Here is a 27,823-nt window from a genome sequence, read left to right as displayed (position 1 = left end):
GAATCATATTCTAGTATGGCAGGCTACAAAATCAATTGGAATAAATCAAATCTAATTTTATCGACCACATACACATGGTTAGCAGAGGTTAATGCGAGAGTAGCGAAATGCTTGTGCTTCTAGTTCCGACAGTGCAGTAATATCTAACAATTTCCCAACAACTACCTAATACACACAAATCTAAAGGGGTGAATGCGAATGTGTACATAGAAATATATGGATGAGCGATGGCCGAGCGGCATGTGCAATAGATGGTATAAAATACAGTATATACATAGGATATGAGTAAGGTAAGATATGTGAACATCATTATTAAAGTGGCATTGTTTAAAGTGACTAGTGATCCATTTATTAAAGTGGCCACTGATTGGGTCTCAATGTAGGGAGCAGCCTCTGTGTTAGTGATGGCTGTTTAACAGTCTGATGGCCTTGAGATAGAAGCTGTTTTTCAGTCCCTCGGTCCCAGCTTTGATGCACCTGTACTGAACTCGCCTTCTGGATGATAGCGGTGTGAACAGGCAGTGGCTTGGATGGTTGTCCTTGATGATCTTTTTGGCCTTCCTGTGACATCGGGTGCTGTAGGTGTCATGGAGGACAGGTAGTTTGCCTCCGGTGATGCGTTGTGCAGACCGCACCACCCTCTGGAGAGCCTTGCGGTTGAGGGCAGTGCAGTTGCCGTACCAGGCTGTGATACAGCCCGACAGGATGTTCTCGATTGTGCATCTGTAAAAGTTTGTCAGGGTTTTGGGTGACAAGCCACATTTCTTCAGCCTCCTGAGGTTGAAGAGGTGCTGTTGCTCAGTTTGTCTGTATGTAGTAATAAGACTTAATATTTCCTGGAGTAACAATGTAAAAAATAATACATAAAAAAAAAAAAAATGCTGTATAATTTCCTAAGGACTCAAAGCGAAGCGACCATCTCGGACAGCACCATCTTGCAGTTAGTCGGAAGCAATGCCAATTAATGCCATATGTTACTCTGGAACCGTTACCCTATTTAATTTCAAATGGGTTCCTACTGGGATTAAATATTTGGGCATGAAGTTGAGCTCAAATTTGGACCAAGTGAAGAGACAAACATTTTGAGCCACTACGATTCAAGATTAAGACCAATTTAGAAAAATGGGTAAAGGTAACTTTCTTTATGGGGAAAGATCAACGTGATTAAAATGGTTTGGGTCCCACAATTGTATTATATCTCTGCAATGTTACCTATGAATATTCCAGACCGAACAACATGACAAATTAACTAAATACTTTGTGGGATAGGGAAAAACACAGGATTAATATGAAGAAAATATGCTCACCAAGGGATGTAGGAGGCTTGGCTTTACCAGATGTTAAATTGTACAATTTATCATTTGAAATGGCTAAATTGGCGAAGCTTTGGGGCAAAGGGATGCTGGCTTGGATTGGATAACAATAGTTCCTGTTCTAAGTTATCCTTTCACTTCTGTTGATACTCTGTCACATAGTTTTAGAGGGGAGAGGTCTATTGAAACTCTCAACCCAATTTTGTTACACTCAGAGGTGTAGGAACAGTACACAAGATATGTGGAATTTCACATCTAAAACAAGGATACTCATCATTGTGGCACAATCCTAGGCTATGGATAGGAAAGAAGGCTGTGAACTGGAAACAGTGGCTAATGAACGGAATTCATACTATAGGTGATCTGTACAGGGAAGATGTTTTAATGTCCTACTCCGATTTTGGTACAAAAATAGGATGTTGGAGACGGGGGACATTTATGGAAATATTTACAATTGAGAGAATGTTTGTTAACCGGCTATCAATGAAATCCAGGAAAGAACCTAATAGCTGAGAATTTGGAATTACCCAAACATAAAGCAGCCATTTTCTACTCAATATTTAGTCATCTGCAGAGTAAAGACTGTAAACACCTCAGAACAATATATCAAATTGACCTAAAGTGTGAAATTGAGGATGATACTTGGTTGAAGATCTTGTCCAGCTCAGGGAGGAACATAAGGGAAGCCAGGGGGAAACTTACTCAATGTAAGATACTACATAGGTTTTATTAGACCCCAACAAGGCTTCATAAGATGGGGCTGACCAACAATTCTCTGTGTTGGAAATGTCAAAGACACTGGGACATTTTTACACGCAATATGGGAATGAACATTAGTTCTACCTTTCTGGAAGGATGTTTTGAAATATCTGGAGGAATGGTTGGGGTTAACAATTCCAGTTTCCCCCGAGAATGTATTTTCGGCAATAGAACAGAGTTACCTAATGTAACAAATTAGGAATTTGCACTGATCACTGTTGGTATCGTTACAGCAGCTAGAGTGATCCTTAGAATTTGGAAGGGTCATGCCACTCCTACTCTGAAACAGCAGATCGAATCAATGTTGGAGGTAGCATCTTATGAACAAACACTTGCTAGGATCACCTGTAGAAATGACAATTCTAGAAGCTGGATGCGTTTTATTTGTAATGTTTCTAAGACTGGGAGGTGATTACTTGTGTTAGCCCTAGCCTGTTAGCTTTCCCTGCAGAGTGGTAGCTTTCCCTGCAGGGTGGTAGCTTTCCCTGCAGGGTGGTAGCTTTCCCTGCAGGGTGGTAGCTTTCCCTGCAGGGTGGTAGCTTTCCCTGCAGGGTGGTAGCTTTCCCTGCAGGGTGGTAGCTTTCCCTGCAGGGTGGTAGCTTTCCCTGCAGGGTGGTAGCTTTCCCTGCAGGGTGGTAGCTTTCCCTGCAGGGTGGTAGCTTTCCCTGCAGGGTGGTAGCTTTCCCTGCAGGGTGGTAGCTTTCCCTGCAGAGCGGCTGGTGTTAGCCCTAGCCCGTTAGCTTTCCCTGCAGAGCGGTAGCTTTCCATGCAGAACAATAGTTTTAAATAATCTTTCAATTTTCAGTCCAAGCGTTGGTCCCATGAGGGTTTAGCCACAAGGCTGTGAACAGAGAGAAATTACCTCATGAGGAAATAGTCGACACAGCGAATTGAACTGCCCAGAGGAAGTCATGAGTATTACTGTACGATGGCCTGCTTACCACTTTCTATGGGGAAAAACTGGAATAGTGAGATGTACTGAGTTGCATCCAAAACATTGGACATTACAATAATGTACCAGCAAACGCTGCCATTTTTAATGACTTCAGGGTTGTCTACTCAGTAGGCATTCCTATCCAGAGACATTTAGTTGAAATATGCCAGTTTGTGTACAGTTGAAGTCGGAAGTTTACCTACACTTAGGTTGGAGTCATTAAAACTCGTTTTTCAACCACTCCACAAATTTCTTGTTAACACACTATAGTTTTGGCAAGTCGGTTAGGACATCTACTTTGTGCATGACACAAGTCATTTTTCCAATAATTGTTCACAGACAGATTATTTCACTTACAATTCACTGAATTACAATTCCACTGGGTCAGAAGTTTACATACACTAAGTTGACTGTGCCTTTAAACAGCTTGGAAAATTCCAGAAAATGTCATGGCTTTAGAAGCTTCTGATAGGCTAATTGAGTCAATTGGAGGTGTACCTGTGGATGTATTTCAAGGCCTACCTTCAAACTCAGTGCCTCTTTGCGTGACATTGTGAAATCAGCCAAGACCTCAAAAAAAATTGTAGACCTCCACAAGTCTGGTTCCTCCTTGGGAGCAATTTCCAAATGCCTAAAGGTACCACGTTCATCTGTACAAACAATATTACGCAAGTATAAACACCATGGGACCACGCAGCTGTCATACCGCTCAGGAAGGAGACGCGTTCTGTCTCCTAGAGATGAACGTACTTTGGTGCGAAAAGTGCAAATCAATCCCAGAACAACAACAAAGGACCTTGTGAAGACGCTGGAGGAAATGGGTACAAAAGCATCTATATCCACAGTGAAACAAGTCCTATATCGCCATAACCTGAAAGGCCTCTCAGCAAGGAAGAAGCCACTGCTCCAAAACCGCCATGTAAAAGCCAGACTACGGTTTGCAACTGCGCATGGAGACAAAGATCGTACTTTTTGGAGAAATGTCCTCTGGTCTGATGAATCAAAAATAGAACTGTTTGCCCATAATTATGTCTGGAGGAAAAATGGGGAGACTTGCAAGCCGAAGAACACCATCCCAACCGTGAAGCACGGGGGTGGCAGCATCATGTTGTTGGGGTGCTTTGCTGCAGGAGGGACTGGTGCACTTCACAAAATAGATGGCTTCATGAGGATGGAAATTATGTGGATATATTGAAGCAACATCTCAAGACATCAGTCAGGAAGTTAAAGCTTGGTCGCAAATGGGTCTTCCAAATGGACAATGACCCCAAGCATACTTCCAAAGTTGTGGCAAAATGGCTTAAGGACAACAAAGTCAAGGTATTGGAGTGGCCATCACAAAGCCCTGACCTCAATCCTGTAGAACATTTCTGGGCAGAACTGAAAAAGCATGTTTGAGCAAGGAGGCCTACAAACCTGACTCGGTTACACCAGCTCTGTCAGAGGGAATGGGCCAATATTCCCCCAACTTATTGTGGGAAGCTTGTGGAAGGCTACCCAAAATGTTTGACCCAAGTTCAACAATTTAAAGGCAATGCTACCAAATACTAATTGAGTGTATGTAAACTTCTGACCTACTGGGAATGTGATGATAGAAATAAAAACTGAAATAAATCATTCTCTCTACAATTATTCTTAAAATAAAGTGGTGATCCTAACTGACTGAAGACAGTGAATTTTTACTAGGATTAAATGTCAGGAATTGTGACAAACTGAGTTTAAATGTATTTGGCTAAGGTGTGTGTAAACTTCTGACTTCAACTGTATATACACTCAGGTTTGTGTGCTCTACTCAACTCAGAGGCAAACCAGGCCTACAAATGAATGAGAGAATTATACAATCACTCTTTAATATCTTTCATTTGATCTTTCACTTCTGCTTTCATTGCCTTTTTTGTTAACATCTCTGGATTTTCGCAGTAAAAATGCTCTCCACTGACTACTACTATATACACACAGTGCAGTGTGTAACCTGATAGTAAAATGTCAAGCAATGTTTATAGCCTCATTGTAATGACACGACCTGTATGTGTTTGTCCGTGTGTGTTTTAGGTGTGAACCAATCAGAACTCCGACAGAGAGAGACTCAGAGGGTGTTTCTCAAAATGCATACTTCCATATTCCGAGCACGCAAATAGGCGCACGGGAGGGTCGAAGTCCAAATCAAAGTATGCGAAACAGCGCACCGAGGGCACTCCTTGAATGCACACTCCGTTTTGTACATATTTTGAAGTATGCATCGATGCTAGCTTCAATGGAAAGTATGCAAGGAAATATGACGCAAGAACGTTAGAAATGGAGAATTTCCTGAAATCATTGGTGGCCATTATTTTAGCTGAAGCAGAGAAAATACACTCCGACTAAGGCATGAAATGTTGCCTATTCACATCTCAAATGTTTCCTGACTACAATACTTTATCATTATATGTTAATATATACATGCTGTGTTAATTTTGGCATGTTTAACTGCCTACGTACCGTAGCACATAAGTCAATAGGGCTAACTGGCTAGCTACCACTGTTAGCCAGCCAGATCGCTACGAATAATTTACATCTTGCAAAATATTATTTTTAGTTTAACAGGCAAAAATGACCTATCTGGTTAGCTACATTTACGATTCTCATATCTAGCTGATAATTATGAAGTAAATGTTTGCTTTGTGAATATCTTGTTTTGTCTTGTTGCCATTGTGGCTGGAAGAAGGTTTAGTGACTGGGGAGGTTAAGCGTGAGGTAATACAGTAGGGGGAGTGCGAGTGCTTCTCAGATGTGATGTTTTATGCATAGTCCACACTCTCGTCCTCACAAGAACGTACTCAGTGAGAGAGTGGAGCACGGTAGTATGCATATTGAGAAACACCCTGAGACTCATTCTGTGTTCATATCCAAGTGGGAAGGAGGTTTTTACCACATACGACTGGGAAAAATCCACTTGAACGCCCCTCCAACTGGTAATTACTAGTGGGAACCTTGTCTATCACCCCTGCGCTCCAACCACATCATTTTCAGTAGATAAATGCAACAATAAAGCAATATATTAATATGGTTTGTTAACACTATCATTTGTTTACGAGCATAATAGCTGTACTTTTAATTTATGGTTGATGCAGCTGGTTTGCTATAAAAATAGAGTTGCACACTATGAACTCCCAGTAATTTATTGGGTAAACCACCAACGTTTCGGCATCCCTGTGCCGCCTTAACCTGGTTCAAGCATTCATGACATTACCCTTATGTCGACAAACGGTGCACCCAATGACAACAGTGAGGGGTGTGTCATGATTATTAGGTTGATTTGAATTAATTGAGTGAAACTGTTAAGATAGTTTACAGCATGAATATATTAGGCTATTGTTATCATATGCCAACATAATTAGATATTGTACATAATATTAGCATCAACATACATTGTTTAAATTAATTTCACAGTAACAGTCAAAAGTTTGGACACACTCGTTCCATTTTTTTTAATAAAAAAAAAAACACTTTTTTACATTGTAGAATAATAGTGGAAACACCAAAACTATGAAATAACACATGGAATCAAAAAAAAGTGTTAAACAAATCAAAATATATTTGAGATTCTTCAAAGTAGCAACCCTTTGCCTTGATGACAGCTTTGCAAACTCTTGGCATTCTCTCAAACAGCTTCATGAGGTAGTCACCTGGAATGCATTTCAATTAACAGGTGTGCCTTGTTAAAAGTTAATGCATTTGAGCCAATCAGTTGTGTTATGACAAGGTACAGTAGGGTTGGTATACAGAAGACCAAGTCCATATTATGGCAAGAACAGCTAAAATAAGCATAGAGAAACGACAGTCCATCATTACTTTAAAGACCATGAAGGTCAGTCAATACGGAAAATTTCATGAACTTTGAAAGTTTCTTAAAGTGCAGTCGCAAAAACTACCAAGCGTTATGAAACTGGCTCTCATGAGGACCGCCACAGGAAAGGAAGGCCCAGAGTTACCTCTGCTGCAGAGGATAAGTTCATTTAGTTACCAGCCTCAGAAATCGGCAATTAACTGCACCTCAGATTTCAGCCCAAATAAATGCTTCACATTGTTCAAGTAACAGACATCTCAACATCAACTGTTCAGAGGAGACTGCATGAATCAGGCCTTCATGGTTTAAATGCTGCAAAGAAACCACTACTAAAGGACACCAATAAGACTTGCTTGGGCCAAAAAACACAAGCAATGGACATTAGACCGGTGGAAATACGTCCTTTGGTCTGATGAGTCCAAAGGGTTGGTTCCAACCGCAGTGTCTATGTGAGATGCAAAGTAGGTGAACGGGTGATCTCCACATGTGTATTTCCCACCGTGAACCATGGAGGAGGAGGAGGTGTGATGGTGCTTTGCTGGTGACACTGTCGGTGATTTATTTAGAATTCAAGGCACACTTAACCAGCATGGCTACCACAGCATTCTGCAGCGATACGCCATCCCATCTGGTTTGCACTTAGTGGGACTATCATTTGTTTTTCAACAGGACAATGACCCAACACACCTCCAGGCTGTGTAAGGGCTATTTGACCAAGGGGAGTGATGGTGTGCTGCATCAGACGACCTGGCCTCCACAATCACCCGACCTCAACCCAATTGAGATGGTTTGGGATGAGTTGGACTGCAGAGTGAAGGAAAAGCAGCCAACAAGTGCTCAGCATATGTGGGAACTCCTTCAAGACTGTTGGAAAAGCATTCCAGGTGAAGCTGGTTGAAAGAATGCCAAAAGTGTGCAAAGTTGTTATCAAGGCAAAGGGTGGCTACTTTGAAGAATCTAAAATAGCATCTGTTTTGATTTGTTTAACACTTTCTTTGGTTACTACCCGATTCCATTTGTTATTTCATAGTTTGTCTTCACTATTATTCTATTATGTAGAAAATAGTACAAATGTAGAAAAACCCTTGAATGAGTAGGTGTGTCCAAATTCTTGACTGGTACTGTATATATTTAATTGTTTCCAATTTAATGAAATGTTTGTTACATGTAATCTTTTGGTCAACCATAATGCATAATAAGCATCATCAACAAGGTGAATATATGGGGTGTACACTGAAGCTGTAGAAAGAATATATTCATTAAGACTTGAGTTCAAAGCATGTGAGTGCATTCAACTGGTAATTAACACTTTCACACTTGGTAATGAACGCAGCATAACTACATCTACAGTCACATGACTGGCTCCACTTCCATGTTCTGACCAGCAGGACCTCTGTGGTTTAGCTCCCTGACCAGACTATAAGCCACCCAGGGCCTTAGTGGGCTTTGTCTGGGACCTCACAAGGACAGTATACCGGATGCTGACACTGAAAAACCTGGATACTGATGAACCTAAGATTATGTTTTTTTAGCAGTGTGATGCAATCAAATGACAGACGGATAGAAGGATGGATCTCTTTGTGACGAAGCCTGTGTGAACTCGCCAACCTATCCCAGGACACTCCGCTGGCCTATCTTAAAAACCTGCCCTCCTGTGTGCGTGAGAGTGATATCGCTCATGTTATGTTTCACATTTTTTATTTTTGCAAAACTTCACCGAGTGGTAGGTTTTGGAGGTTGTATATGTTCACAAGCTGTTTAAATGTGAATCTGTTTTTAGGTAAACGTACTGTAGTGTTTAATGTGTTAATGGCAGAGGTGTGTGTGTGTGTGTGTGTGTGTGTGTGTGTGTGTGTGTGTGTGTGTGTGTGTGTGTGTGTGTGTGTGTGTGTGTGTCACTTGAAACAATGAAACCATAAACACAGTTCTACTGCTTCTGTCAAAGAACATTCATTAAATACCATAGAAGTTAATTGTTGAACTGATTAAGAGCGTTTGATAAAATATGAAATACTAGCATTCTTTTGAAAACACAGGCAGATAGTTTGTTTCTGGAGTGTACTTAGCGCAGTACTGTGTGTAAGAATGTTTTTTTTTCATGAAGAACCAAACGGTTCCTATTTTTCTTTACATTGAATTTATACCATGGGATGCTGCATCTTCCAATCCCCATTATCACAGTTAAAGTTATACGTCAGATGTTAGGATGCTGCACTATTATTGCATTCCTAACTTTAAACATCTTGTATCTAGAATTTATTTTGCACAAATCTCCTAGTGACGTCAATGCATGATTTTGGATTTCTGAATACCAAAATGAACTAATGATTGTGTTCACCATGCGGTCAGTTTCTTCATAAGTATGTTTAATTTTACCATGTGGTCAGTTTCTTTATAAGTATGTTTAATTTTACCATGCGGTCAGTTTCTTCATAAGTATGTTTAATTTTACCATGTGGTCAGTTTCTTTATAAGTATGTTTAATTTTACCATGTGGTCAGTTTCTTTATAAGTATGTTTAATTTTACCATGTGGTCAGTTTCTTTATAAGTATGTTTAATTTTACCATGTGGTCAGTTTCTTTATAAGTATGTTTAATTTTACCATGTGGTCAGTTTCTTTATAAGTATGTTTAATTTTACCATGTGGTCAGTTTCTTTATAAGTATGTTTAATTTTACCATGTGGTCAGTTTCTTTATAAGTATGTTTAATTTTACCATGCGGTCAGTTTCTTTATAAGTATGTTTAACTTGATTTCTCCTTTGTTACCTCCTCTATTACGTTGTGATTGTTTTCACTGTATGCCAGCCTTGCTCTTCTGTCAATTACCGCACAAGCTTTCCTGAGACATGTATCAGCTGTAGTTAGTGTTGTTTTAGTGGTCTATTAGAGAGAAGATGTAATCAGAGATTTGAGCTGCATCCCAATACATTCCGTGCCATGTTAATGATGTAGAGTTTTTCATTTTGAGGTAAAGACATGCAAATAAACAGTCGTACCATTCTGATTTATGCTGACCTTGTGCTGTTTGAAATTGTATCTGCTGCTTACCGATATTGTGAGGGTGTGTTTTTGTTTTACATTGTTTTTGTGAACTTTTATTACCACTTCCTTCTTATCTCACCCTAACTTGTAAGCTCACTAACAAATCACATTAATCACAAGGAAAATTCAAAAGACTTTGCCATGATTGTTTTTTCAGTGTAGGGTTGTTGTTTAGTCTAATCCAGTTTGAGAATATGTACATGTATGAACATACTGTACTCTAATATATGAATTGTAATGATTAAAGTCCACGTTGAACATATGGAAACATCTGTGCCATGGCCCAACATTACTGTAAGGGCGGGAGAAAACAACAGATAAGCAGTGGAGGGATAAACAGCAGGTGTTTCACACAGAATCGTTTTTTCCATTACACTTGTCTTCCAGGAAGCTGTGAAGTGGTCTCACTGACTAAAACCTGTCCGTGCTACTCTATTTTCCTCTTTTCTCCCTTTCCCCTTTCCCTCCACCTGCCCTGTCCCTAACCCTCCATCCATCCATCACCTTTATCTTGTCTTTTTTTTTGTTATCCATTTATTAATCAAAGCCGGATTAAAACTCTGGACAAAGCTGAAATGAGCGAGGGATGGGATGGGATGAAGAGCGGGGTAAATCCATCATTCACGGACTTCCTGTTGTGAAGGAGGGATTAGTTGGGTACAATGGTGTGGTGGACAAAGCAACACACACACCTGGCCACCTTTCGCTCTGCTCTCCACAGAGGAATGGGTGAGAGAGAGGTTAGGCAGAAGGATCAACACTGCTACACCAACAGCGATTAAGAGAGACACGCTCTTTTAGTGTGTTCTGTTTCTGGCTTTCAGTTCCACTGATTTTGATACACTGGAGGATGAAGAAGGCTTCCTTTGGAGTGCTGCCCATTTCATTTTCTATGTAGCTGTTGAGTAGTAAAGGACTTCAGTCCCAATGGGCACTCTTATGTGGATGATTAAGGTTGTCAATGATCACCATGTGCTTGAGTTCAATACATCTTACATCTCTTCCTTTGGTGTGGAATTAATGCAGACTCCTCCACAGAAACCTGACTTCCAGATGATTGATTGATTGATTTTATATATATATATATATATATATATATATATATATATATATACTGTCCATATCAGTAATTAATTACAGTTACACACACTTAGGAAAATAGTCTGAACAGATCACCATCAAACCACACTTATTTAGTACACAGAACACATAAGACCTACGAGTGACCCTGCATGTGATTGTAAAACATGTAGCCTAAGGCTACACTGGGTACCAGTACTGAGGCGATGTGCAGAGGTACGAAGTAATTGAGGTAGATATGTACTCATACTATAGGTAGGGATAAACTGACTAGGCAACAGCAGATGAAAACAGTATGTTATGAGTCAAAAGGGTCAATCCTGGAGTCTCCTAGAATTGCCCTCTGGGAGCTGCACAGCTAATGCCTACATTATTAATACAGTCTCTCCAAATTATTATGGTTTTAGGGCTCTATTCAATCTGTATCGTTGAAGTGTTACAGATTGGGCAATAGATATTAAGTCATTTCCGATTGAGCCGACATATGCTGAGTTTCAGGGTTGGGTAGGTTACTTTCTAAATGTAATCCATTACAGTTACTAGTTACCTGTCCGAAAATGTAACTTTTGGATTATCCAAACTCAGTAACGTAATCTGATTACTTTGTTACTTTTGGATTACTTTTCCCTTAAGTGGCATTAGAAGACAAAGGATCCATCAAAAGCATTGTGTGTTATCAGTGGTCTCTGTCTTGTGGTCAGACTCACTCAGGTGGAACAAACTTAAACTTGCACCTTTTTTCAATGCTGAATTGAATTCCATTGAGAAAACACAAAGGTGTCAATGTATTTTTTGCATCTTTTCTGGATTTCAAAGTAATCCAATAAGTAATATCTAGTTTTTCAAAAGTATCTAATCTGATTTCAATATTTCATAACTGGAAGTTCACACACATAACTGGAAGTTAGGGAAGGGGGTCAAATGGTGATATAGAGGTGCTTCTGAGAAATGTCTCCACCGGAAACATGCAGTAGTGCATGCAGGCCACTCTATTCTCTCACTCTCTGTTTTGCTCTCTCCGTTTCAACCACATTGGTATCTGCCTCCGGCGAACCCCCCCTCCCCACACCTCTTTCTCAGGACCTTGAGTATGTCTCCTGTTATAAATGGCACTCCTTGCTTTAGGGCTGTTGCTGGGGGGAAATGGGGGATGTTTGTGCAGCTTATCTATTTCCTGAACGGGAGGGACAGTTTGCTCAAACTGCTACATTTCTCAGAAGTTAGCGCCACATGCCATGACTCAGGCCTGCAGAGTCAGGAGGATGCCTCAGGGTGTTGCACAGTCATGCTGACCCAGGACTCATTGCGATGAGGTGTCACGTTTTATTTCTTCCCCGTTTTACACACACTAACACACTGAGTGGATCTCTGTTTTACACTGCTTTATAGAGAAGACAACACATTTCAGTTGAATGCATTCAGTTGTAAAATTGACTAGGTATTACATTGCCCCCAGCACTGCTTGTGGAGCTGAGGCTGTGTTACCTAGAAACTCTTCCCCCTTCTCTGAACTTCTCCTGACTTTCAGCCTACTATGTGGACAGGCCCAGGAGTGGAGGGTTCACTAACATGTGGTCCCAGTCTGTATCAAGCACAACAAACACACAATCAGTCATGTCATCACACCCTTTAAAACAGATGTGATCGGTGCTATAGATCACCTTGATCAACACATTTTTGGGTTGTACATGTGAGTTACATCAACCTTAATCAACCACAGAGCTAATTAGTGGCATTTGGCCCAGAGACCTCAGATACAAACCAAGTAGAGCAGAGAAGGGGGAGATATTGTAGAGATCATCAACTTGATTCAGCTGTGGGCCGATTTTCTTGAGCGGATGGTCTGGGGGACGGAACATAATTTTAAAAAGTCAAATTGACCACAGAAGCCCGAACTGATATTTGACTAAAACATTCATTTCAAAATTTGCTTACATTTGTATACGATCACATCTTTATGGGAATACTTGGGGACAGATTTCTAAAATTAAAATAATTTGAAACGGATTTCCTGGTGTTTTTAAAGTCTTATGTTCAACAGTAAAATTGTAATATTTGAAAACATTTTAAGTATGTATTTTTTGCTCAGAAAATTTGGGGGGGCCAAATAAAACCACCCACCGGACACCAGTTGGGGAACCCTTCTGTATCTTTTAGGATAAATTACCACAACGGTATGTGTGTGTGAGAGAGGACAGTCGGGTTCATTGTGGCCTTGTCCCGATGGGGTCTCTCTCGCCCCTTTCCTCCCTCTCTAAGCATTCTGCTGCATGCTGCATTTTCATTGTCTCTCTGCATATTTCTATCTGCAGTATTCCAGAAATCAAGCATTGTTTGGCCTGGCCATACACTGGGCTGTTTTTGTGTGTGGGTTTCAGATGGTGATTGTCTATTGGGCTGGACAGGGACCTGGGAGGGATGCATTGTGCCCACCCTCCATGTGGCCACTGATGCCCACAGGAAACGAGAGATTTACCATCCTGTAGCCGAGGAAGCCTTTAGAGCATGCTGTTATACTGAGGACACCGACAGAGTGAAGTGTCATGTCTTTGGCATCATTAAAGGTGAAGACTGTTATTTTACCAAATCAATTCTCTAATTATTATTACGTGATTAAACTAATCATGTAAATTTAATTAATGAGGAAGTCGGGGCACCACGGAAAATCTTCAGATTACAAAGTTATAATTTTCCAAATATAAAACTTCAGATATTTTAATATCTGATCAATTGGTCTTTTATTAATGAATTATTCTTTACTTCACGTCAGTCTCATCTGAATGTCGTAAACTGTTGGTTATCTGCACAAACCCAGACTTTACTATAAATCATCCGTACATCAATTGGCTTAATCATTTATTTACTAACTAAATAATCACAGAAATGCATAAACAAACAAACAGTAGATATTGGTTACTAACAATGATAGGGAAGATCCCCTAGTGGGCTAAACCAATATGACGGCTTGGTGGACAAAGGGAAGGGGGTGTGGACTGAGAAAGAAGTGGGAAAGACAAAATGGCTTCACTACACAGTGGATAATTGTATTCATTGAAATGCTAATCCTTTGCACATGAACGCTCACTCATTCGGGAATAATTGCAATCAATATATTTACGCCCATATATTGTCTTTTCTGTTGGAATTGTCAGTCCGTCTGCTGGAGAGTCAGTTCGAGTCTGTCTTTCTGTTTCCCTGAAGATCAAAGTATTTCTTAGTTAGAATGGATACTTCAGAGTACCATTCAGAAATGTTCTCATAGAATAGATGTTTCGGCGGTTGTCTGTATTCTCGTCCTCGATTTACGTAATTTCTAGCTGCAGACTAGTACTTCATATCGAAGATTTGCTCTTATGCTGTAGGGATTGATAGTCTCAAAGTTTAACAATTTCCAGCCGTGTAACCAATGCTCCACGTAGTATAGTTTTGGTACTCAACTATTTGCAATCACAGCTCCCGCTGTGGGTTTGATTAGTCTTGGTACTCAAATCTGTGCCACCTCAGCTTACACCGAGGTATGCGTGGTCTGAAGAGGATTTCCTTAGGAGGGGGTTTTATTCGTAACAATAGAAAAGGCGGTTCTATGACGCCAGATCATGTCTGGGGGCGTGGCCGCTGACTAGTTAAACTTTACCTGGAATATAATTCTCTCAAAATTAAAGGTTAACATCACATTATTTAACAAATATTTTCATCTTTACTCATTCATTTTATACAGGAATTAGATGCAAAATTGAGAAATGTACACATTCAGAGATATAGTTGTGTGTTTCCTGTCCTTCATGAGGTCACAAAATGAAACACACTCAACATAACTGTCCCTTAAGTGTCCACGGACCTTTCCCACACACTCAAAGGTGGACATAGTTTAAAACTCCCATTTTGGGGATTTAGGAGCCAAGTGAAATCCCTTGTTCACTCTGTGGTCGCTCTCTCTGCATGAAAAGCGGGAGAGTCTCCGCCAGGAATTTACGACCTGAGATAACAGTACCTGGATGTAGGAGAGAGTGAGAAGCCACGATCTACACCCAGAAAGGGCCACATCTGACAGAAGTGTGCTTTGGAATTCAGTGACAGTAGAGGCCATTTAAAAAAAAAAATAAAAAAAAAACATCGGTCCCCCACATGGCTTTAATGGCTAAGTAAGTCTATTCTGTATTGCTCAGATCGCACGGCAGGGATGTCACAGTGCCATCAGCATATTGATAGATATCATATGCAAGTGGAGTCTGAGTTACATTTAACTATTTGCATAGAGCTTTCAATACAAGTAACAAAGCGCATCACATTATAAAGAAGCAAAGACAGGTGGGAGAATAAAAAGATTAGTAATTAAGATCATACATTAAAAGCATATTTATAAAAAATAAAAAAATAAAAGTGTCCAGCAGGGAATTAAGAGGCACTGAATCTGCAAGCCTGATGTCCTCTGGCTGACCATTCTAAAGTCTAGGAGCCCGAATGGCAGATTCCCGGTCACCTTTCGTTTTCAACCTAGACTTGAATGATGTACGGGAGACGGTTATGCCATCAATTCAATAAAGTCAGAGGAAGACAGTTTAAATTATACAGAAAGACAGTGCGAGTGCATTGGGTTAACAGCAATGACTGCACATTGACGGCAGTGGAAAAAGTGGTTAAGAGATTGTGCGGGGGACACAGCAGCATCACTTAAGTTACACCATGAGTAATTCCCAGCAGATAAGTCACCTTTTTATTAATGGCAGCAGGGTGTGATTCAGTGTCTACGCTTGAGGTTTCCAGCATTACGTATGGATAGATAGTTTGAACACTTTTTACCCAGTTCTTCAACCTAAAAAAAAAGGTAAGTGTGTGATTGATCAGGTTTACACTTCAAGGTATGAAAGCACTAGAATACCAAAATCTCACCAGCATCCAGATTTTTGTCTGATCTGCTCTCAGATAGAACAGTGAAGTGAATTCTAATGGATAGTTAGCCATTGGCCCCGATGCTTCCAAGTGGTCCAATGCAGCATGTTGGGAAAACAATGTACCACCCATTAGAAAACTTGGCAGGGTCAATATTTTCATTACATGGAACAGACCGCATCAAAATGAGTTGGGAATAAGTCCTAAGCCTGTAATTGCTGAACTGAGTGTTTGTAACCATTTCCTTATTGTGATCGAAATTAGAAATAAATAAAAACAGGCTTGAGGTTATTGACCAAGTTGCTTTAATCTAATAAAAAAAAGTTTAAGACAGATTTACTACACATTAAGTTGAGGAACAAATTAGCTTAACTATTGTACTAGTGCTCACTAAGGCAAAGCCATGCACACAATGTACCCACTGACACACCTGCAACCAAATGTTTTAAAACCTAAACACATTTAAAAATGGTAAGAATTAACAGAATAGCAACACCATTACTCTGACAACATTTGGGATTCAATACTTTATTTAAATGTTGTTTTTCCCCTCTTCAAACACATTTTCCTGATGTACATTTCTATCCAAAAGGAAAACTAAAAGGTAAAAGTGCTGAAATGAAATAGTATAATGATATCATCAATGTCATAATCAGAAAGCTGACAGCTCTTTGCCATTAACCATTTCAAAAAATAAAATGTGCAAGAATTTCATATTTTTTAACTTAACTCACATCCACACAGGCATCCTCGTACACACAAAAAAACATATCTGCTGTAAAATTCCACAACTCTTAATGCAAAAATAGCAAAGAGCTTCAAAAAGGGATCGTCACTTTCCAAAAAGATAAGACTTGCTCTTTTAGGAAAAAACAAAACAAAACAAAAAACACCCAAACCCCCCCAAAATCCAGACAATTGACAATGGAGGGGACCATAACACAAAAATCACATGGAATTACAGCAGACAAAAGAGGGGCAAAAATAGGACAAATAATAAAAATAAAAATAAAAATTTAAAAAAATGGGGGAAACATCCATTGCACTATCCATGAAACATACGACCCCAAATACGGGCAGCAATATATTATATAGCCAAGCCTGGTCACACCCATTCTTATCTAGGGGATCATACATAACACTCATCTCGGTTTACAATTGATAAATAGGCACACATTCCCAGTTAGGATAGAGACAGAGACCACAATAACCATAACACATTCAGGCAGGGTAAGGGACACAGACACAGAATTTACACAAATTCAATATCAGTGGGTCTACAACCCTGGTTCTGGAGAGCTACTGGTTCTGGCTCAAAGATCAATTGAGTCATCACTTTGCATGGTGGTAAACATTTGTGGGAATGACTGACAGCTCCTCTCCACCTGAATAATTCACCTGAATTATGAAGTAATGTTGTGGGGAAAAACAGTGACTCATCAGAACCAAGATTAAAGACCATGGGCTCCAAACGCAACAAGCTTTCACAAATTAAAAATGGTCTCAGCGCAGAGACAGATGAGAAGTCTTCTCTAACATACACCAGAGAGGGAGACAAATACCAAGTATAGGAATCTGGTGGCCAAGATGGGAGCACAATTCAAAAACAAAAACGTTCCAAGGTTCAAAAACTTTACACCCCAGCCTTCAAAAGTCTGAAACAGCCCTTCAAACACATTTAACCTCCCTGAGAACCAGCTCACCTCCAACATACAGTCTCCTCCATAGCTTATGTACACTCTCCGCTAGCTGGGTATGGAGTAAGACAAGGCCTCTAAAGTGCTTCCATTGAGTGGGGTGTACAAGTCATTTGACGTCAGACAGTTATTAGGTATGGCTTGTCATTGCACTAGCTGCGGGTGTGGCTTTGGTTTGGATAAATTGAAGGGGAGGGAGGTGGGGGCAAAAAAATAAAGAAATGCAGACAGAGCATGACAAATAATTACTGGAATGACTAGACAGCTAAAGTTTCAAAGTATGGTTTGGGGGTTGGGCTTAGGAAGAAAAACACACAAAAAAAAAAAAAAAAAAAGTCTACATACATAATTCAATGGCGGTGTCTCAAACCATAAACGCAAAATAGAATTCAACCAAACGCAAATGACAAACAATTTGAGGGTAACTAGTAGCAACTATTCAGCTCTTAACTAATTCTCTCTTCTCCCACCCACAAAAAAAAAATATCCCACCAAATGTAAAGGCACTTAAGTGCTTAGTTGCTGGTTCAGACTTTGGTCCACACCGAATGTGCCCACATGGTGGCTAAGCTGAAGCTAGCCCAGGTTAAAATTGTCCCATTGCCACCCACAAAATAAATTGCTGTTCCGTGACCCAGCACACAAGATGGCAAAATTAAAAAAAAAAACATTACGTAGATAATGTTATGAATATGAACACCGGTTCAAAACTTGCATTCATTTGTTATTTATAAAAAAACAAATTAAAAATAATAAAAAGCATGTTGGTTACTTTTGTTGCACACAGAACTATTCATGAGTTCAGTGTTTGTCCTTGCATAGGCTCAAGCAGCATGTTACCGGTCCTTCACTGATCCAGATGAACCGCAAAACTAGGAAATGTGTTTTAACCATGTACAGTGGTTCTCAGTTAATGTAAGATGTACAGTGGTTCTCAGTTAATGTAAGATATACAGCTTACAAGGGCCATCATTGCTTTTGCCTGCCAGCCAAACTAAAGACAGCACATTTGCAAGCCAACACAGCTCTCAAAACATTCAAGGTCCCAACAGCTACATAAAGAAGAGTTTCTCGTATTATTTCGTGATTCCTCAGGTCCGTACATTGCTTTCTGCAAGCATGGACAACAGAAAGTGTGTAACTACTAACATGGCAACCTCTGTTGCTGGGGGAAATTAATCATAATGAGCTGATTGAAATTGTACCATTGATTTATAATATTTAATGAATGTGTTCATATAATTGTCTACATGATGATGTTGAAACTTTGCAGTTTTGTTTCCTGGGTCACGTAATGCCTTTTCTGAAGCCTTTATTAGTGGGTGGCCCTTGGACTAAAAGCAGTGTCCACGTTTAGTTTGGGCTGCTGAGCCAGCTCAACGTGCCCCGACCCATGGGTGTGACCCGCTCAAGAGACCATGCCGACCCCCCTCCCCCAGGCCTGTGAACGGGGCAGATAACCACATCCTAGCTCTTATCTGGATGTGCATGTTAGTTTGCACAAGTTGATCGAGCAGCAGCTGGCACCTAGGGAGTGTAAGCAGAGTAGAGGGACAGGGAGCAGGCTGCTGGCACTTACACAGGGAGTTCAAGAGCAATTTAGCATTTCTGTGTTGGAGAGCCAACCCCAGGTGGTGGTGGTGGGGGGGGGGGGGGGGGCAGGAGGGCAAACGGTTGAGTCACTGCTGCTCATCCATCAGTGAAAGCCGTGTTGCCTTCTAGGTCCAAAAATAAGTCCCTGGGTTTGGTTGGACAGAAATACTTAAGGCGAACAGTTGGCTCACTAGACTGGAAATTAAAATTGTCAGGTCAGTAGAAAGGGAGATGGGGGGGGTGCAATTTCTAAATGGGTTTTAAAAAGTTTAATTAGGGTGGGAGGGGGTACTCGGATGCCTGTCAGATCAGAGTACAACTTCTGCCACGTAAATCAAGACACGTGAGGTCCAAAATGGGAACGGAATTCCAGACACTTACATTTCGTTGAATGTGCCAGGCAGGCAGCAGTGCTCCACTAGCCTCCCATGACCAGAAAAGGGTTCACATCTGCCCCCTGCAAACCCTTAGGGGGTGGAGGGAAGTGAGTCAGCCCCCACGCATAAGGTTGCCGTCACACACTGGCACAACCCCGCCACCCTCTACCTTACACTCCCTCCCCACTTTAATTATTGGCTGCCGTTACAGCTATTGGCTGGCTTGCACCAGACTGGGATCCCATTTCAGGCCACTGCCTGCAAAGGAAGGCCTGCAAGGGGTTCCAGGGCCTCGCCAAGTGGGGCTCCTTTTAAGGGAAAGGACAGTCTCTCCCTGACTCTCAGACTAGACTCCAGAAAGAGGGAGGTGAAGGCCCTGTCCTGTTCTCCGAATGAGCTTACAGTACAGACCCCACCACATGGACCGTAAACTCTGACATCCGAGTGGTCACTGCTGCACCAATGTTTTGGAAGAGGTTTAAAAGAAAAGCAACTCCCCACAACATACATTAGCCACGATCGGTGAGCAAAAAGGCCCAAAGAGTTACTGTATGGTGCGCGTTTCAATACTCAGTCATGGCTTCCTTTGCTAGGCTCCTTTCAAGCATTACCACAAACAGGTGAAAGGTTTGGATAGGCAGTCTACATTTCTATTTGACCTGTTGCATGGAGGAGAGGATACTAAGGAGAGGAAGCCACTTAACACTATTGAGATGCACCCTACATAGTATGAACAATTGTTTATACATAGTATTGGCTGAACAGATTTAGGAAGGAGGCTAGTCACAGCAAAAAATAAAACACATTTTTCTCTACAAAGTCTACACAGCACAGGCAACCTGGCAGCACTGTGCTAGTGATAGTCGGTCAGATTACCTTTCCTTTTTTACACCTTTGATTTAAAAACAAAATGAGCCATTCCTCTGCCTCCCTTTTAACTTGGATGCCTTCTAAAGATGGGGACAGTCATCTCATCTCACTAATAGAAAATTCCTCAAAACACTGATGAGCAAACCCATACTGCTCATCAGTGAACTAAACATTGATGTCATCTCAGGATTACCTTTTACACCTTGTGCTTCACATCTCTTTAGTTAACCATATTTTTTTTTATTTTTTTTACACACTTTTTATATATTTTTTTTTAACGACAATTGTCTACGTTTTTTTTCTCTTTTTTTTCTTCAATACACACAGGAGCAAAACCCAAATAAACTTCTAAATATTTGTTTCCCTTTCTTTGAAGATGGACCAAATACACTTAACATGTGGGCACCAAGTAGAACACTCATTCTTGAATCAGGACGTTAATTTGAAACCAATTTTCTCATTAGGGGAAACAAACAAAAACATTACAATCTGAGAAAAGGCAAAAAAATATAATCAAAATAACACTTAAAAAAATATCACTTTGGATCCAATGATCTTGACACCTCTGTAGATAAGGAATGAGAAAGGAGTAGGGAGACCAAAATCAAAACTAAAACACTTGGCCATTTAAATATATCCTTTATGACTACAGAGCGAAATGCCAGTTATGGCCTAATTTCTATTTTTTTGGCACATCTGACTTTCCCCCCCCCCCCCCCCTTTTCTCAAAGCAGCAGTCTTCGTGTTATATGGGTCTCTCAGTTACATGGCAGCCATGTTGGAATATTCTGGTTACACGAGGCAACGTAGTAGTTGCTGAAGTTGTGGTCTCGGACGTAGGGCGCCGGCTGGTAGTAGCAGGTGACACTGGAGGCGTCTGGGATGGCGTTCTGCTCAGCCAGCACCCTGAAGGCAGTCAGCGAGATGAGGTTGAGGGTCTGCCGCCTCTCGTGGCCCATGAGGCACACCGTGCTCTCGTTGACCACGCGCCGCAGGATCATGAGGTAGTCATACTTGCTCTTTTCCTCACCCACAAAGTGGCTCTGCAGGTAGGCCTCCAGCTTCCGTTGCTGCTCACCAATATCGGGGAAGTCGATGAAGAAGCGGGAGCACATATAACGCTCCAGGCCCTTGAACTCCTCCTCCGAGGTGGGTCGGAAGGCTCTCACCAGTAGGTTGCAGTACTTGAGAAGGCCACCGCCACGGATCTCCTCCGGCCGCTTGGTGGCGATCAGTTTGTTCATGAGGTGGTCCAGAGACGCGCCAAAGTCCCCGTACACGCTCTCACCCACCACAGTGGGGTGGAAGTGGCTAGACATAGGGTTCTCCGGCGAGAAGTCGTAAAAGGAGAGCAGCGAGTCCAACACGATCTGGAACGAATCCACGCTGAACTCAAACTGCCGGCGGATAGAGTCCACAAACTTCAGCTCCACGTTGCGCCCGTTGTTGTTGGAGAGGGAGATGAGGCTCCAGCGGTCCTGCTCTGTATACACCTTGACCAGCTTCTGAACATAAACCTCCTTTAGGGTCATGGGGGTGATCTTCTCCTTGTTCACCCCCTCAGGGAGGAAGTCTAGCAGAGTGCCCAGCACCACATCTTTGACCAACTGGAACCCTGACTCCAGGGGCAGGTCCACCCTGAAGATGATGTCCAGGTCCTTGTAGCTCCAGCCAATGTCCTGCACCAGCACATGGCTGGCTGTAGAGCCGTTCAGACGAACATCTTTCACTTTAATTCCCCTTAGCTCCAGACGGGTGCGCACCATCTGAACAATGTCTTTCAGCCGCACCTCCAGGGTTGGGAAGTTCCCTCGGCCGTGGACCGGCACCACTGCTGTCAGGACCTCATTGAGACGGCTCACCTGGTCCCAGCTCAGCACACTGTGGGACACACTCTCACTAGTGGTAGTGCTCATTGTGGACTCTGCCTTGTTAGCCATCTTCTAATTGTCTTTAAATTAACTAGGACAGAAACAAATTAAATATTAGTTTATGAGTACCAAAAATAACAGTCGTTTCTGACCCCACAGAACATGCATGGCATGTCTGTGAGGAGATGCCAAAACAGAATGCACTGGAATTCCAGCCTTTGATCACTAGCTACTATGATGCCTCCTGAACTTCTAGAACAGAGTGAGAACGTTTTCAATCGAGAACTATGCTGCAGAGTAAAATAGAAAGGTGCTCGAGAGCAATCATTTGGATGTCACAAACATCGTGCTCTAAATTATTTATTTTTTTCCTAATCAAACAATACTTAAAAAAATATAAATATTTTAACTAGCTACCTAACAACTTAACATTTCATTTCAAGGGGGAAGATTATTTTTTTGTTATACATGTGTGAAACATTTACATTTGGGGAAATAACACATGCATGAATAACAGCAACACTTCAATTAAATCGGCCTAGCTAACTGGCTAATTCCACATTTTACAGCACGCGCCCGTGAAAACTGGTTGAATGTGGAAGCCGACAGAACAAGTTCGTGCAAGTACAGTAACTATTTCTAAAAAGCATTTCACCAATTCGTTAGATGGCCACAGCAAACGACGCGAAAGGGTTACACAAGATAGGAAACTACAGCGTGTAAAATTGATACCTAAACCAAAATTGTTTTTTGTTTGCTTGCTTTTTTTAAACAGGTAAGAAGTGAACTGCTGGCGAGCCTAGCTAAAGTTTACATCTCACAAACAGGCAAATCAAAACGTTTGGTAAATCGCATCAACTACCTAGATGAAAAGGGTTGTAGTCAAAAGTGCACACAGAATGAGCTGATATGAAAATTATACATACGGTTATGAAGGTATCCTCTCAAGGCATTCAAATTGCACAATTAGAAAATGTTAGCGGAGGAAACGTGCAGACACATCCATAAATCCACTCGTGAGACTTACACTAAAATGTCAGTGCCTGTAAGTGCGCATCTACTAAAACAAACGCCTTCTTCTTATATGCCGAAGAGCAACTGGCTGAACAGCCCTCCACGTCGCACTACACCATCCCCAGCCCAGCACTTTAAAACACGTTCCCTATTCACAAAAACCTAACGAGATTCAGATGAGTCAATAAAAATGTGAATACAAAATATTTACCTTTAATCGAACTTCTTAATTCTACAGCACTGACAGACTTGGAATTTTCTAACAACTAGATAGCTTGTCTTTCTATTTCATTATATTAATGCGCTGAGCGAAGCCATTGATTGGCTAGAGAGGTTTTTGTGTTGCCAGGTTACCAGAAGCGTCTGCTGCCTGCCTTCATTCGAATGCTGTCATTGGATGATGTGGTTTCCCGGTTGACAAACAAATTTAACACATTTAACAGAGATGTGATACTTTTGCTGCAATCTAATCTCCTAAACACAACTCAGTTTTTGCTTTTTGAACTGTTATGTTTTACGGAAATGATTAGCAGGGCATGGATTTGCAATTAGTGAAGACTCTCAAACCTTGTTGCTTTGGTAATCTATTTGAAAAGTTACAGCCTTATACTAAAATGGATTAAATACATCGTTTTCCTCATCAATCTACGCACAATATCCCATAATGACAAAGCGAAAACAGGTTTTTAGAAATACCTTATTTACATAAGTATTCAGACCCTTTGCTATGAGACTCGAAATTGAGCTCAGGTGCATCCTGTTTCCATTGATCATCCTTGAGACGTTTCTACAACTTGATTGGAGTCCACCTGTGGTAAATTCAATAGATTGGACATGATTTGGAAAGGCACACCTGTCTATATAAGGTCCCACAGTTGGCAGTGTATGTCAGAGCAAAAACCAAGCCATGAGGTCAAAGGAATTGTCCGTAGAGCGCTGAGACAGGATTGTGTTGAGGCACAGATCTGGGGAAGGGTACCAAAAAATGTATGCAGCATTAAAGGTCCCCAAGAACACAGTGGCCTCCATCATTCTTAAATGGAAGACGTTCGGGGAGAAGGTCCTTGGTCAGGGAGGTGACCAAGAACCCGATGGTCACTCTGACAGAGCTCCAGAGTTCCTCTGTACAGATGGGAGAACCTTCCAGAAGGACAACCATCTCTGCAGCACTCCACCAATCAGGCCTTTATGGTAGAGTGGCCAGACAGAAGACACTCCTCAGTAAAAGGCACATGACAGCCCGCTTGGAGTTTGCCAAAAGGCACCTAAAGGACTCTCAGACCATGAGAAACAAGAGTCTTTAGTCTGATGAATCCAAGATTGAACTCTTTAGCCGGATGCCAAGCGTCACGTCTGGAGGAAACCTGGCACCATCCCTAAGGTGAACCATGGTGGTAGCAGCATCATGCTGTGGGGATGTTTTTCAGCGGCAGGGACTGGGAGACTAGTCAAGATTGAGGGAAAGATGAACGGAGCAAAGTACAGAGAGATCCTTGATGAAAACCTGCTCCAGAGCGCTCAAGACCTCAGACTGCGGCGAAGGTTCACCTTCCAAAGGGACAACGACCCTAAGCACACAGCCAAGACAACACAGGAGTGTCTTCTGGACAAGTTTCTGAATGTCCTTGAGGGGCCCAGCCAGAGCCCGGACTTGAACCCTAGCGAACATCTCTGGAGAGACCTGAAAATAGCTGTGCAGCAAAGCTCCTCGTCCAACCTGACAGAGCTTGAGAGGATCTGCAGAGAAGAATGAAAGAAACTCCCCAAATACAGGTGTGCCAAGCTTGTAGCGTCATACCCAAGAAGACTGGAGGCTGTAATCGCTGCCAAAGGTGCTTCAACAAAGTACTGAGTAAATGGTCTTAATTCTTATGTAAATGTGTATTTATTTTTTTTTATTTGTAATACATTTGCAAACATTTCTACAAAAACAGTTTTTTCTCTGCCATTATGGGGTATAGTGTGTAGATCAGAAAAATTATGAGAAAAAAAATAAACATTTGAATCCACATTAGAATAAGGCTGTAACGCAACAACATGTGGAAAAAGTCAAGGAGTCTAAATACTTTCCGAAAGCTCTGTATGGGCTTTCAAATATAGCTTGTTCTTCTGCATAATCTACCCCCCCCCCCCCCCCCCCCCCTCCCCCAACGCTGCAAGCCTAGCCACCAAACTTACTTTTTCATAACTGGTAACTATGTATTTTGAAAACAGCATATATCAAAAAAATTAACAGCTGCATCCTTTAATTTTTCATGGAAGAGTTGGAATCCTGTGAAAAGGGCAGGTTCAACTTTAAGCCACAAAGAACAGCCTGTTGTGTTTTGCAGGAAACGTGACCTCAAGCTGCAGCTGGATAGCTATTGGCCCTTCTAGGTCAATAGAAAGACCTCTGAGAAAAGCTGTATGTAGGAGCCTGCTTCAGGGTAGGTTCCAACTTAACATACTGATCTCATGATGCACTTTCCATAGAACTTTTGGTTTTGATACATCATAATGTGTGACAGGGGAGGGGAAATTCAACGTAAGGAAACAAATAATAAACTTGGTTTTCAGTTGTGTGTGTGTGTGTGTGGGTGAGATTGGGCTGATGCAGGGGTTAACCTTCGGGGTGGGAAACGCAGTAGAACATTAGTCAATGGAGTAGAACAGTCCCCCTCATCTGGTGAATCTGCAGACTCACAGCCAACAGTCAGAAGGAGAACTGATGGGCCATGAGATGTGAAACCAGGGGAATTCCCGTCTCTCTCTCTCTCTCTCTCGCTCTCTCTCTCTCTCTCTCTCTCTCTCTCTCTCGCCCTCTCTTCCTCTCTTTTCCTCTCTCTTACAAGGAGTTTCAGGGGGGACAGAGGGAATGAGAGAAAATATATATAGAGAGAGACAGATAGAGGAAGAGAGAGAGAGAAGAGACAAACATTGAGTACATTTTGCCAAAGCATTAATGTTACAACTGAGAGAAATTTCCAAAGAAAGCGAATGAGGCGATTATGTGCTGAAGACGGCAGCCAAGGGCTCACAGCCACGCTGCATATTATACTGAAATCTGTTTGACAGTAGGAGTGACTCACGACAGAACAGAACAGAGCTATTACACACAGTCAAACGTGGCACATGAACTGTACAAAAACATTTAAGGAAAAGACTCAACTGAGGAAAGACTAAGAGAAAGACTCAACTGAAGGAAAGACTAAGAGAAAGACTCAACTGAAGGAAAGACTAAGGGAAAGACTCAACTGAAGGAAAGACTAAGAGAAAGACTCAACTGAAGGAAAGACTAAGAGAAAGACTCAACTGAAGGAAAGACTAAGAGAAAGACTCAACTGAAGGAAAGACTAAGAGAAAGACTCAACTGAAGGAAAGACTAAGGGAAAGACTCAACTGAAGGAAAGACTAAGGGAAAGACTCAACTGAAGGAAAGACTAAGGGAAAGACTCAACTGAAGGAAAGACTAAGGGAAAGACTCAACTGAAGGAAAGACTAAGAGAAAGACTCAACTGAAGGAAAGACTAAGGGAAAGACTCAACTGAAGGAAAGACTAAGGGAAAGACTCAACTGAAGGAAAGACTAAGGGAAAGACTCAACTGAAGGAAAGACTAAGAGAAAGACTCAACTGAAGGAAAGACTAAGAGAAAGACTCAACTGAAGGAAAGACTAAGGGAAAGACTCAACTGAAGGAAAGACTAAGGGAAAGACTCAACTGAAGGAAAGACTAAGGGAAAGACTCAACTGAAGGAAAGACTAAGGGAAAGACTCAACTGAAGGAAAGACTAAGAGAAAGACTCAACTGAAGGAAAGACTAAGGGAAAGACTCAACTGAAAAAATACAAAAATAGATGTACACTATCATTACACGTCTATGGTATGACTACAGTACATTTCAGTAATGCATGGGTTGCACACACACTGACGCATTTATCTCTTTGTTACTGGAAGAAGTGGTAACACAAAGTGACTAATAAGATATCCTACTGTCTATTCCTCTGTTTTTCTTTCTTATCTTCTAACAATTTGATTTGAATTGTTGCCCAATAGGAAAATTAATTCTACTATACAGTAGGCCTACATCTACACACTTTCTCTGCAGGTACTGGCAGTGCTAAGTGGTTTCTTAAAGTGTAGTTTCTCTGAAGCAGGATCTTCACATTGTGCAGCAGCTTGAGGGTGAGGTGCTGTAAGTAACAGTGTTGTTCCCCGCAGCTTAAGAAGATTTGTGTTTCTTTTCTCTCTGGAGTTTCACATCAATTTTGCACTGGGTTCTTTTCACTTGGGACCACACACACACACACACACACACACACACACACACACACACACACACACACACACACACACACACACACACACACACACACACACCACACACACACACACACACACACACACACACCTTTATTTAATTAGGAAAGTCAGTTAAGAACAAATTCTTATTTACAATGACGGCCTAACCCAGACGACACTGGGACAATTGTGCGCCGCCCTATGGGACTCCCAACCACGGCTGGTTGTGATTCAGCCTGGAATCGAACCAGGGTCTGTAGTGACGCCTCTAGCAC

The 27,823-nt window shown here is 41.5% G+C and overlaps 2 protein-coding genes across 9 annotated transcripts in view; one reads left to right on the top strand and one right to left on the bottom strand.

The window, feature by feature from the left end:
* Window positions 1–13,545, top strand: part of LOC106582084 (ganglioside-induced differentiation-associated protein 2) — a 45,122-nt gene extending 31,577 nt beyond the window's left edge. For 2 of the 6 annotated variants that reach the window (XM_014164815.3, XM_014164811.3), the window contains exon 14: window positions 13,337–13,545. In XM_014164815.3, coding sequence (XP_014020290.1) covers window positions 13,337–13,444 — 108 coding nt within the window. In that variant the 3' untranslated portion in view covers window positions 13,445–13,545. Of the gene's footprint in view, window positions 1–5,058; window positions 9,841–13,336 lie in introns of those variants that run through there. The other 4 variants (XR_006761193.2, XM_014164813.3, XM_082967097.1 and 1 more) reach the window with 4 other exon arrangements.
* A 2,585-nt stretch (window positions 13,546–16,130) lies between these two features.
* Window positions 16,131–23,570, bottom strand: LOC106582085 (terminal nucleotidyltransferase 5C). Of its 3 annotated transcripts, none has more exons than XM_014164817.3 (2): window positions 23,482–23,570; window positions 16,131–22,347 (listed from the first exon to the last, which is right to left on the bottom strand). In XM_014164817.3, exon 2 carries the CDS (start codon window positions 22,323–22,325, stop codon window positions 21,144–21,146), a length of 1,182 nt encoding a protein of 393 aa, XP_014020292.1. In that variant the 5' UTR covers window positions 22,326–22,347; window positions 23,482–23,570; the 3' UTR covers window positions 16,131–21,143. The 3 variants fall into 3 exon arrangements, with proteins under 3 accessions (XP_014020292.1, XP_014020293.1, XP_014020291.1); XM_014164818.3 differs by lacking the exon at window positions 23,482–23,570 and adding an exon at window positions 23,284–23,413 and having other exon boundaries at window positions 16,361–22,347; XM_014164816.3 differs by lacking the exon at window positions 23,482–23,570 and adding an exon at window positions 23,183–23,411 and having other exon boundaries at window positions 16,361–22,347.
* Window positions 23,571–27,823: the final 4,253 nt, after the last annotated feature.

This window comes from Salmo salar, chromosome 21 (genome assembly GCF_965601325.2).
Source record: "Salmo salar chromosome 21, fSalSal1, whole genome shotgun sequence".
Lineage (NCBI taxonomy): Eukaryota > Metazoa > Chordata > Actinopteri > Salmoniformes > Salmonidae > Salmo > Salmo salar.
This window is presented reverse-complemented; position numbering and strand designations above follow the sequence as displayed.

Bases quoted from the DNA above. Each gene is read 5' to 3' on its own strand.
- LOC106582085 (XM_014164817.3), bottom strand. From the start codon at position 22,325: ATGGCTAACAAGGCAGAGTCCACAATGAGCACTACCACTAGTGAGAGT.